The following is a 13,004-nucleotide window of genomic DNA, read 5'->3' on the forward strand; positions in this document are numbered from 1 at the left end:
CTTAAGAAACAAAGAACACGATGAGAGGCTGAAAGACGGGAAGTTTCCTAACAGCCACATGATCAGCCTTGGCAAGTTCACGAGCTGTGGCCCTGGATCCTGGCCCTTCACTCCGTGTCAGGACTCTCCAGTGAGGTGTCCGAGATGGGCAGTGCTGGCATTTGCGACCTGATGATGTGCCCAAGTCTGTCTAGGACTGAACAGAAAGCAGAATTGGAAGAAGAATCTAGTTTAATAAAACAATAAAAGCCCAAGCCCCCAAGAACAGCAGAAAAGACTTCTTTTGAGATTTCTGCTGGAGCAGGGAGAACTGTGATCTATGCAGAAGGACGCATGGCCAGCAAGTTCAGAGTTTCTGTAATCAGGAAATGAGAGCTGGACTGGGGGTCCAGACTTTTCAGGTAGAGTAGCAGTGGGCACTAATGTACAAAGCAGAAATTACACTGAAAAGGCAAAGTAAGAGTTGAAGAAGTTTAAAGAGCACAGTGTTTATAAACTTTAATACAGAAAATCTATTTGATATTTATTAAACTTAGTTTCTCCAGCTATGGTTTGGCATTATACAAAGCATCTTAATGACACAGTAGAGTTAAAAAGATCTTTACAAATTGAAATGTGATACCCTTGTCTCCAAATATTTTAATTGCCATAAATTTGTTTAAAAATACACATTAAACGCATGTTTGACACTCTAAACTTTCTATAATCTCAATACCACAAAATACATATAATATACTATACAGATGTGGAAAAATCTAGTTAGTATATAATACTTTGCTCACCATTAACAGCTTTATTATGTGAAATGCACATACTTAGAAATCCTAGCTTTTGAGCCCCAAAGTACCTCTGAAATTTTAATGTATTGCAACAAATAAAAATCACAGTATGTAATTGAAATTTTGGTTGAAAATGTCAGATGCCTCAATATTTTGGATAAAAGAAATGTAAAACAAAGATGTGGATCATGTACAAAAACAAAGGCATCCTATCAGACACTAACAGTACCTTTCTGCAAAATCAACAAGGCTTTTAATTTATCAGCGGCATTACTTCCCCTCCAAAACCCTCCCCAAATATCAAACCGTTATTCACCGGTTTTAATTTCAAATAAGATAAAAGGATTCAATAAATATATAAGCATTTCCATCCTCCATATACAAAATTTCTTAAAACCATTCAAAACGGAGGCTAGATAGAAATTTTCATAACCGTGCTAACCAACCTCACACCTGGTCCTCCCAAGGAGTGCCTTTTCAGGCATTGCCAATGGGGCCAGCTCTGGTGGTGAGCCCCGCCTGCCCCACCCCACCCCCAGTACTGTTGAATGCTCATGTCAATGATTTGCCAGGTGTGTGCATAAAGTTATAAAATGGGGACACTTCTTGAACAACAACAACAAACTCAACGGTATGGATAACCATGGCAGAAATTTGAAAGGCAGCATTTCCAAACAGATATTTTCCAGAGAGGAACAATAGCAGGTAGAAAATTCCAGTGGTTAAAAGCTGAAAAGAAACCCCACGTGGAAGCGGTAACAGGTCAAAAACTACAGATTACTAGAATTTCTGGGTGGGAGCTTTTCTTCCCCATGCTCATTTAGAGAGCTTTTTTGGTTTCTTTTTTAAGAATGGCAATTTATGCTTAGCTGAGCAATGGTGGCACGGAGAGGTCAATGCTGACATTCCTAAAGTCAACTTCATTCCATAATGACTACCTTGGGCTGCTATTTCAGGATACGTAAACATCTAGAACACTCGGTTCGGACTTAACTGTAAATGCCTTATTCTGTGACCAGATTCCATCAAAAGGAAGAGATTAAGTATTTTTCCACTGCTTTTCTAGAGACAGTGACTTCTTTTTAATGAACCATGAGGTTCCAATGAAGAGAATCAGCATGTGCTTTACCTATTAGTAGTAACTTACTTCCTGTCACTTGTCAGCTTGGTTCTAAGGTCTAGAAGTCTAAACTGAATCTCTCCATTACGGAGTATGTGAAAGAGAAGCACGCAAAGAACATGACCAACTTGGCCTCTTCCTCTACATATTCGAAATCATTTGATACTTATCTCTCTTCTCTTTATTTTACACGATAGCAACCTTAGATGTGCAGTGTTATTTATTACTGGAAAAAAGTCTGCCTCTCCAACACGTTAATACGTGAAATCAAAATGAAATCTGTGCTCCACATAATTAGGGAATATGGGTGATAGGAGTCTACATGGATGTGAAATGCTTTGCTTCCCAATTTAATTAGCTTAAAAAAAAAAATCATCACAATCTGCCTAAAACAGTCATTCCCATTAGATGTTCCTGGGACCCAGAGGCAAACTCCTATAATTCAAAATACATAATGAGGCCATTTTATTCAATTAGCAACTGGAAAATTAAAATCCTTCCCACCCTGTAAGAGCCCTATTATACTACAGAAGGGCTCAAATATATTTTAAAAGTTAATTTACTACAAATCATAGTAATTAAGCTTTAACAATCTAAAAGGAATACACATTGCACCCCTGAACATTAATATTCAAGGTGTCAACAAGAAAGTGTCTTAGATCAATTTAATAAATAATGTGGAAATAGTTGCACTAAGCTAAAATACTAAACACACACATTTTTGACAAACTAATTTCATGTTTTCATACATACATACATATATATAAAGTGTGTATGTGTACATAATTTTAAAATCCAAAGCTGCATACCCTCACACCTAGAAGAGTGCACAGTGTACCTCCCCTCTACACAACTAGGCATCACTGACTCACTGACTGGAGCGACCACTGGCTGCCCTTCAACTCCAGAGCGCTGCCGGCCTCCAGAACCAGACCTTTCACTTAGAGCAGGTGCCTTCTGTAGGTACTTGCTTCACAATACAAGCTCACTCAATGAAGAGAAGTTCCCAAAGTTTCTGTCATTAAATACAAAATGATGCTTGTCTGATTTAGCTGATTAAACCTTTCTTTAATAAAAAGAAACAAACAACAATTAAAAACAACAACAACAGTGAATCTAATAAAGCCACAAGTGAATGCAAAGTGCGGCCCAGACGCCCAGGGGCCCAGCAGCGGGGGAGCCAGACAGAGCACAGGCATGTGTGGGCACGAGCACACATTACTCTACACTGCTTGTGCACTGGAGAATTAAATCATGATGGTCAGCCTTCTCCACTCCTCAGCAACTACAGCTGAAGATTTATCTGGAGTACTCACTGCTTATAAAGTTAGTTCTTGGCTACTTGCTCAGGAAAAGGTGGCACTGAGGCAAGAAATGGGCTGAATGCTCCCCAGCCAGACCGGACCCGGGCCGGACTGCGGCAGCTGAATCACTTGGGAGGCGAGAGCTCCCCACAGCCCAGCCCAGGCCGGGCAAAACCACCACGTGACAACCTCATCCACTGTTCACCGGCTGCCCGTGAAGAGACCGGGGGTGTAGGCTGCTGCCTCCTGGCATACAGTGTGGTCTTAAGAAGCAGTCGACAGAGTGATTTTTTTAAAGAGTTGCTATATCTATAATTAACTATATATTAAGTACAAGTCTCAGACGAAGTCAGTTTTTAGCCACTTGTCAAATTCAGTTTTAAATGGTTAGAGAACACTGAAGACACCTATTGAGGAAGGAGGAATGGTGGCCTATAAAGGGAGTCCAAAGTATGTGCTGGAGCAGATGAAGACACAGACAACTTTTGAGGAGATGGACACAGAGGAAAGGGAGTGTGTGTTTCCACAGACTATGACACTGAAAATTCAATTATTTAGGACAGGATTTTGATCCATTGCCCATTACCACCTGGTGGGAAAATCCCTGCCCACACTGAAAAGCTTGAAAAATTCATTTCCAAAGAATTAACACAGTTTCAGAGAGAGAATTAACTTAGAACAGCACCATAAAACATGCAGGAAACTATGTTTTAACAAAGTATCAGTGTGACCCCAGAAACACTCCTGCTGCCTTTCAGGACACACAAGAGATCAGAATGCACTGGAACTCAGAGGTGCCCCACGGGCTGCCGTTGCTGAAAGCTTTATCCACTTCTAAGACTTCACTGCCAAGTAAGGAATCAGAGTAAGAGCAATCAGAGGACAGGACATACCTCTACTTGATTAACAGGGGCAAGTTTCTTACCAAATAACTACCCTAATCACTGAGAAGTTGTCCTCGAAAGGAAAACTGTTCCTAAAACATAGGATAACATACTAATAAGATTAAGTCAGAAAGATTTCAGAAGCAATTTCTCCAAGAGAAAAAGATTAAATTCAGCATAATTTCTAGATTCCAATCCCCAGCGACATGCAAAAACAACCTGAGGTAGAGAACAGTTCAAAAGCTCTGTAAATACGAAGCCACAGGGCAACGAAGGTTCACTAGCTTCAGAAATAAGCGTAAAAAAAGCTCAAATACAGAGGATTCACTGCACCACTGGGCTTGGGAGATTTTCTATCCTTTCTTTCCCACTTCAAACCTTAGCAATCATCTATAAAGAGCAGGGCAATCCTTTTTTCTGATTGGATGAATTAATTTTTGGAATGGGGAGAATGACAAACAATTTTTTTGGAGCAGCCATTACCCAGTTAGACTAAGTCATGTACCAAAGCGTTAGCTTTTCTGAAATAAATTCATCTTTATGTGACCCTAAAGGAAGATTAAAAAAGAAAGAGAATTTAACGTGACTACTGCCAAAGACCAGCCATACTGGGTGATCTGGTCCTAGTGTAAAACTTCATTTGTAAACAATCCATAGAGTTTTCATTCAAAGGTAAGATTTAAGGCACACCAGACATGATAGGGGCATGATAGAGGGTACATTTCTCACCTTTGACTCCGATGTGCACCTTACAGGGAAAGGTACTTTGATATACAACTCTTACAGAGCTGGCTTAAGCTCTACCCTTGCTCCCCTTCCCTTCCCACGGGGGGTAACATTGAACCAAATTAGGTACTTTTCTAGTGCGAATTTTCTGATCCCATCAGAAACATAAATCATTGGTGAGGGCCTTCATAATACAAAGGGAGTCAGTACAAGACAAGTTTAAAAGGAGAACTTCACCTCTACCTCAGGCATTATAACCTTAAATTGTATAGCAAAAGCACCCACAGCAAAGCTCCAGCCCATTCCCGCATTAGTCACTGCATGCTCCCAGGAGAGCATCACAATCTAGTGTGGCAAAAACATTTTACAAATAAGAATTCTGAAGTCACTGAAAGAGATATAGGCAGCAACCCTCAGGAGGTGGATCATCCTTTGTTCCACAGTAACTTACTGTTTCAATTAATCGTCAAATTATTAGCAACAAAAAAGAACACATGGTTTTAATCAAATCCATGAAGTTCAAGATTGTCCTTTTATGAAACTCTTCATATGATACCCTTCTCCTAGAAAGTTTGCCTGCCCTCTTTTGTAATGCATTAAATGCAAGCTATAGTCACCTTGTGATTGCTATAGTGTTATTAACACACATTCACAGTTCTTGAAATAATGCATACCAAATCAGACACATTTCATCTTCTATCTGCAGAATGCCATCTTCTCATATTTAAATGATTTTTCATGTGTAGAAGAATATCCTTAATACTAAGCATAAATTCTGCAATAAAATTGTAGTTAAGATTTAAAATAATATCAGGTAGCAGGTACAGAAAGAACATGTCCATAATCTAGATGAACCAATTCTTACTCTCAGAAGAGCTACCACAAAAAGACATTAGGTAACAAAGCTCCCCAAGTATATAAATAAAAATGCCTACCTTAAATTTACGCTAAATGTTCAACAGAGTAAATTTATAGGCAGAAATAACTAAGTTTTAAACTAGCCCCAATCTGGGAACTTAAAAAAATTAAAATAAATACAATTTCAATTGATTAGTTATGAATTGCAATTGGAATTTCAATCTTCTTACAGATCACTGAAACCGTCTTATCAATGTGCTGCAGATTTAAAAACACTTAAATAACTTTTCATATTGGGAATATTAAAGGGGTCAACTGACATCATGGCTTTGGGTTATAAATAACAACAACACATGAACCAGGGAGGAGAAAACCATTCCTCATTCTTAGTGTCGACTAGGTGGCATGTTATGGCAGTTTTCCTTCGTGATGTGACACAGTGTTGTGGAGAAAATCAGAGGCAACGAGGATGTGTTCAGTTCAAGATACCAGCTTGGCGTCCTGGCGAAGCCAGTGCAGTCCCTGCCGGGTGTATCGAACTAGGTCTGTCATGATGCTCGCGTTAAAGATGAGAGGGCCCATCACTTTATCCAGTTCAGCAAAGAATTCTAGGAAACCAAAACCAGTCATTAAATGATGTACACATTCTCCCGAAACACTGCTTTAAAAGTTTTAAGCCATATTATAAAACAGTAGTCAAATGAAGTCAAAAAAACACTCTCCCTCCTGCACTACAATGATGAGCATCCACGTTTTAGAACAAACCATCCCACAGTCTGTCTTTCAAGTTCTATTATTTTCCCTAAGTCATGAAATGCTTCAAACAGACTGTATGGTTAGGAATTAAGTGTTATACATAAAAGCACAATTCCACTGAAGGACATTATCAATTACTAGTATGCAGTACACGTGACAAGATGGAGACAATGTACTACATTCTACTATTACTCAAAACAGTCTCTCTGTACTGTCTGTGTAAGAAGCAAGTGATACAAAAAAGTTCCTTGCACTGTTCCCCATAAGAGCTCCTGTGAGGTTAGACATTTACGACAAACTTCCTGCTGTAATCATATGTCATGCAAACTGATAAACTATCCCACGTTTTAGACAGTATAGCTTAAGAATGCAAAGGATGGAAATGAAAGGATTCTTCCTACGTGAACAAATAAAAGCTGATCTGCACATGAGGTGGGTGCAGAGAGGAGGAAGGAACGACAGTGTCCTAACATTTGATCCCGATGCAATCTGGGAGAGAGAGAGGGATGTAGGTCTCAGACAGAAAGGGGAGTTTTTATACATGAAGAGAAAACGGGGTCATTCTCATGATAAACACCTCGGCCTACTCAAATAATTCAAGAAGCAATCAAAGAGAAGAGGAGAAAAGGTTCTTCTGTATAGAATTCCAGATAATAAATGCAGGTGCAATATCAGAATAGAAAATTCCTCTCCCCCTGCCCTTTTTTAAAGTAGGCTCCAATGTGGGACTTGGACTCATGACCCTGAGATCATGACCTGAGCTGAGATCGAGAGCCAGACACTTAACCTACTGAGACACCCAGGTGCCCTGAAAATTCCTATTTCCTAGTGGAATAATGGATGTAAGTAATGACCATCAATGGGTGCTAAAACCTAAGTTAAAGTTTAACAGGGAATCTTACATCAAACTGAGTCAGGCTGAAACCACCCAAATGGTATCAATGGTCAAATCCAAATATCACTAAACAAGAGATAACCATTAATTAAATGCTTCAATAATATCATATAATAGAAAACCTAGAGCACCACCTATGAAATGTTATTTAAAATAATGAACTTGAATCTAATCAAGTCTCAAAATGTAACTGTGGGTATGAAGGTAATAAGGGGGACAGTGGAGCAAGCTACATGATACCAAGAGGAAGGAATCAGTCAAATCCATAATAGGACTCATTTCCTCCTCAACATAAATGGCACAGTGCCCCACCCTCCAAAACACCAAAAACTGGAAGGAGACAGACTTCGAACACAGATGAAGGAATGTTTGGGTCCTGTTAAAAACAAACAGTAAAGAAAAAAAAAAGGCACATTTGCAACAACAGTAAAATTGGATGACAGACCTGACAGAAAGGAATTACTGTTAATTTTGGTGGCTGTGTTAACGGCATGACGATCATGTTCTTGAAAAATCCTTATCACCCAAGGATGCATACACCTAAGTATGTTTAGGGGAAATGCTTTAAATACTCCAGAGGGGGGAAAAAAGTATGATTCAGAGAGCGAGCGAGGTGAAACAAGATTAGGAAAATGTTGTGTCGCTAGTTGAATGAAAGGTGCACAGGGATCATTATGCCATTATCTTTCCTTTAGTCAACACTGGAAAAGTACCACACAAAAAAGTAAAAATGAAAGGAGAAAGAAAAGTTTAAAAAGGAAAAAACGAGGCTAGAAAAGTGGCATCAGGAAGAAAAATGGAAAGTAAAGCAGGAGTGATTTAATAAGAATTTCTGCTTTGTAACCTTTCCTGAGCAATAGTGACAATATTTAAAATTTTAGGAAAGATTTAGGTTTTCAGAGACACAATTCTATGTTAGATGCTGGGGTTCCTCTTCTGCTTTCTCCCACCATTATCCTTCTTTAGGGATAGTAATCTTTCATCTTCATCTGATTACCTGTTTATACTACAAACATTTAAAAACACTCTGAAAAAAGGATACTTGATTGACTAGTGTAGTATTTCTCTACAAAGGGTCTACCTGAATAGCTGCTGCCCACAAACATTTGCTAATAACAACTACAAAAATAAGATGGTGTTTATATAGTACTTTTCCCTAGGATCCTTTATTTACTTATTTTTTAATTTAAAATCCAGTATAGTTGGGGTGCCCAGGTGGCTCAGTCAGTCAAGCGTCTGACTATTGATTTTGGCTCAGGTCATGATCTCACGGTCATGAGTTCGAGCCCTGCTTTGGGCTCTGCACTGGGCGTGGAGCCTGCTTGGGATTCTCTCTCTCCCTATCCCTCTGCCCCTCTCCCTTCCCTGTGCCACGTTGTGTGCGTGCACGCTCTTTAAAAAAATAAATAAAGGGCGCCTGGGTGGCTCAGTTGGTTAAGCGACTGCCTTCGGCTCAGGTCATGATCCTGGAGTCCCAGGATCAAGTCCCGCATCGGGCTCCCTGCTCAGCGGGGAGTCTGCTTCTCCCTCTCACCCTCCCCCCTCTCATGCTCTCTTTCTCTATCTCATTCTCTCTCAAATAAATAAATAAAATCTTAAAAAAAAAAAAAAAGAATAAATAAATAAATAAAATAAAATCCAGTATAGTTAACATATAGTGTTATATTTATTTCAGGTGTACAATATAGGGATTCTTCCCTAGGATTTTTAAATACTTTGTAATTATCAATGTTCTTAGTTTGGGCAATAACAAACTTAAGGTACAAAGCTTCAAATAACCTAATACTGAAGAATGCTAGAAACTAATTTATTTTGTGGTCTCCTTTATCACACAAGTTTTCCAATTCACCTAAAAATCCAGTATGAATGTTTTTTTTTTTTTTTTAAGATTTATTTATTTATTTATTTATTTTAGTAATCTCTACACCCAGCATGGGGCTCGAACTCATGACCCCAAGATCAAGAGTCACACGCTCCTCCGACTGAGCTAGCCAGGTGCCCCTGCATGTGATTTCTTATATTAAATCTCATATGTACAAGATGTCTGCATGTAATCCTATGCCTAAGCCAAATTTACTGTGAACCATCCTAAAATAGAACAGGTATTTTATTACTTCCATAACTGGAGCTGCACTTACTGTGCCTGAACAAAAGCACCCATGTCCTAGAGCAAAAGCTGTTTTTAGTTTCGTGTGTGTCACGGGTACAGTGAGAGGTATTTTTGACCAAACTCAGTACATTCAGTATGACTGGTAAGCAGTGGTGATTAGGAAACTTTACTGGCAGCTCTAGACTACATAATAAACTAAATGCAGATCAGACATTATTTAACTAGATCATAAAAGCTCTTTTAACAATTTCGTCCTTCCAAGTTTCTCCAGAGACCCTCCTACCTTTTTGCTCTTTGGAAAGCTGCTCAGCTTGGTCCCAAATTTCCGTGGCATAGAGGAAGTTGGACGTAACTTGAACATAGCTGGCTGCCATCTGGTGGATCCTCTGTGGAATGGTCACTGAAGAACCACTTGCTGTAGCAGTACTGGCCCCAGAAGAGTAATTTCCGGAATTGCCTGGCGACAGCTTTGGAGAAACAGGGGAAGGCATCCCAACAGCTTTGCTACACAGAGGGAAACAGAAAGCTTATTCATGTGAATATGGTGAACGTGAAGGAACCAATGTTCTACTGGCTCTTCATCCGTGAAGGCTCTTAAAATTTAAAGATTTTTTTTAAACTGGAAGAGTTCCCGGAGAAGTACAGTTTCTTCTAAGTAAGTACTTAGCTCACGAAAGCCCATGGTGAATCATATCTGGACTCTTTGTTTTAATGAATGGTAACAGAACAAAAGACGGCAAAGAACTGAGGAAGTCACACACCTGGAAAGCAGCAGTTCAAAGGCTTAGAAGCTGGATCACCTCACTCCCAGCTCCACACACTTTCCATCTATTCTGGCAGGTAATTAGGTACTTTTCAAGTTGTTTTGTAGAAAGTTGGGAGGAATTTGCAACTTAACACAAGAAGACTGTGGTAGTAGATAGGAACGTTTTATTTTGAACGCCATTATTTCTGGTACTTTCCTAGTTTAACCAAGTTATTCAAAGCTGACAAAGAGGTACAGCTTTTTCAATCAACTGCAATTATCTCAAACTTCCTGTCAATTAAATATTTCTTAGGAAACACATGTTGAAATCTGAGAGGTTCATTTCAGCAGTACTAAAATTTGTGGAAGTGCCCAACACCATAAAAAAAAAGGAAAATGAAGTAAAAGTTGGGGGGACAAAAGCGATTTGTTATGAATATTTTTTTATCTTCACTTTTAGCGCTATAAATTTGGTTCAGAAAATACACAAGAGCAAAGACAGAAAGTCAGTTAACATAAAAATAATACCTGAGCAGAAAAAAATTACAAAACAGAAGCTGTCAGGGTAATTGTCCTCCTTCTGGGGGGTGATGTAGGATGGAGGAGAAACCCCAATCACGCTATTGTTATTCATTTCTGTCAGTGTCAAGACTTGAGTAAAATAAAGATAAACTCAATGATAAAAACCCAACTAACTATTAAACTCTGAGAAGGATGGGGTGCTGACAAAAAACCCAGATTTCTCAGGTGAAATGTCCTCTGTCTACTCCTTCTAAGACTGTGTTCATTATACCTTCAACTTAGTAAAAAATAAAGAGAAAAAACGAAAACTTTAAAAAATACTATATTAGAGATGGTTTTAATTTTTTTTTTGTCATCTTTCCATTTCTGGAACTGGACCCTACCCATTCTGATTTTACACAAAAATAAATCATTCTGTCACAAAAAATATTTTATAGAGTAAAATTTACCTACCTTCCCAAGCCAGGTGATGGTGCTTGAGAATTATTATAAGAATTCTGTGGAAAAAATAAAACGTATGTAATTAAAAAAACACTACTTCTGAAGTACTAAACATATTCAAAAGCATACTGGGCCAGAACTGCTCCTTAAGAAGCTTTACAAATTTAAGAACCCAAAATACAAGCATGAGAGCGAGAGAATATGTGTGTGTGTAAACGTGCAACAGAAAGACCCTATTTAGGTGAGAGCTGGGGGTTCTGGAAGACTTAAATGGAAGGACAAAGAATGAATAACACTCAGACAGACAGGAGGTGTGTCATACTACGTGCAAAGGCTGTGAAGAGATGTGACCCATACGGTTTCCCTGGAGCAGAGGTTTAGGTAAGGAACAAGAGAAAGAGACCTCGATGACTTGAGGTCAGGGTAAGAAGCTTAGACCTGACCTGGCAAGCAACAGCAAGCTACTGAAGGGTTCGAACTCAGAACCAGGGCAGGATTTTAAGATTTATGTGGTGGTGTGGTGAAAAAACACAGACATTTTAGGAAACTAATTTAACAGTCTAAGGAAGGGTGGTAGTGAAAACAGAAGGCCATTTGCGAAGTAGAAACTAGGTCTCATGACAGAAAGAGGATACATCAACTGAAATATTCGTAAGAGCTACTGCATATGACTACATAGATTCTACAATCAGATACATGTACATTTAAAAACTTTCCGGGGCGCCTGGGTGGCTCAGTTGGTTAAGCGACTGCTTTCGGCTCAGGTCATGATCCTGGAGTCCCTGGATCAGTCCCGCATCGGGCTCCCTGCTCGGCAGGGGCTCTGCTTCTCCCTCTGACCCTCCTCCCTCTCATGCTCTCTCTCATTCTCTCTCTCGCAAATAAATAAAATCTTTGAAAAAAAAAAAAAAAACTTTCCAAGAAATTTCAAACTTCTATTTGAAAGTTCACCAACAGTAGCTCCTTGCTTGCTGTGGCAGGCCAAACAGGAAGAGGCACTTGTGGGGCTGCGACAGGAGATGACAAATCTTGTCTCCTAGGACGGGGACCTTCCCCCCTTCCACACTTACCTTCAGGTGCTCCGTCAGTGTCTTTGAGTACTTGAGAGCATTTTCTTTCTTCAGTTTGAACAGCCTCAGGTACAGCAAAGACTGGCATCGCAGGCTAGCCAACAGAAAAGGGCAGCTTATTTAGCAGCACAACAGACTCTGGCCGCATCTGCAGACAACTTTTGTATTGCGCAAGAGTACACGACCGGCTCACGTGAACAGACTGTGGCATAAGGTCAACGACGTTAACCCCCAGGCAAGACTGGAAGATGTGTTCTGATTATGGTACACACCCAAAGGAGGGGAAGACACTTAGGACTAGTCTCCTATTTGTTGACCATCCAAGAATCAAAACCTCACCCACAAGACACCAACATGTCATTATAACATATGTATTCAAAGAAATCACTGAGGAACAGAATCCCTAGATCAAATGATAAATATCTTAAATTCAACAACAAAAACTAGGAAACTCAACTATGCACAGGACAGCTCTGAGGCCACACATGGGAGCCATATCATGGCTCGCAAAAGCCTTGCCACTGCTTACCTTCCCAGTCACTTTCACTTCTCCCCAGTCTCTGGAGGAGTTGCTTTAGTCAGTTCCTTGACAGCTCCCAGTTTCTTGCCACCATCTAGCCCTTGCACATATTCCCTCTACTTGAACGCTGGGTGTCTCTACACTCTACTCTCTTAGAGTTGTTATACTTTTCTTTCAAAGTACTGAATTCAGGGCACCCGGGTGGCTCAGATGGTTAAGCATCTGCCTTCGGCTCGGGTCGTGATCCCAGGGTCCTGGGATCAAGCCCTACATC

At 39.8% G+C, this 13,004-nt stretch overlaps 1 protein-coding gene across 2 annotated transcripts in view; it reads right to left on the minus strand.

The window, feature by feature from the left end:
- Positions 1 to 487: 487 nt before the first annotated feature.
- AFF4 (AF4/FMR2 family member 4) overlaps positions 488 to 13,004 on the minus strand; it is a 90,568-nt gene continuing 78,051 nt past the window's right edge. For both annotated transcript variants that reach the window (XM_021702032.2, XM_021702031.2), the window contains 4 exons: positions 12,211 to 12,304; positions 11,153 to 11,196; positions 9,716 to 9,936; positions 488 to 6,279 (listed from right to left, as the gene is read on the minus strand). In XM_021702032.2, coding sequence (XP_021557707.1) covers positions 6,152 to 6,279; positions 9,716 to 9,936; positions 11,153 to 11,196; positions 12,211 to 12,304 — 487 coding nt within the window. In that variant the 3' untranslated portion in view covers positions 488 to 6,151. The remainder of the gene's footprint in view (positions 6,280 to 9,715; positions 9,937 to 11,152; positions 11,197 to 12,210; positions 12,305 to 13,004) is intronic.

This window comes from Neomonachus schauinslandi, chromosome 7 (assembly GCF_002201575.2).
Source record: "Neomonachus schauinslandi chromosome 7, ASM220157v2, whole genome shotgun sequence".
NCBI classification, from domain to species: Eukaryota; Metazoa; Chordata; class Mammalia; order Carnivora; family Phocidae; genus Neomonachus; species Neomonachus schauinslandi.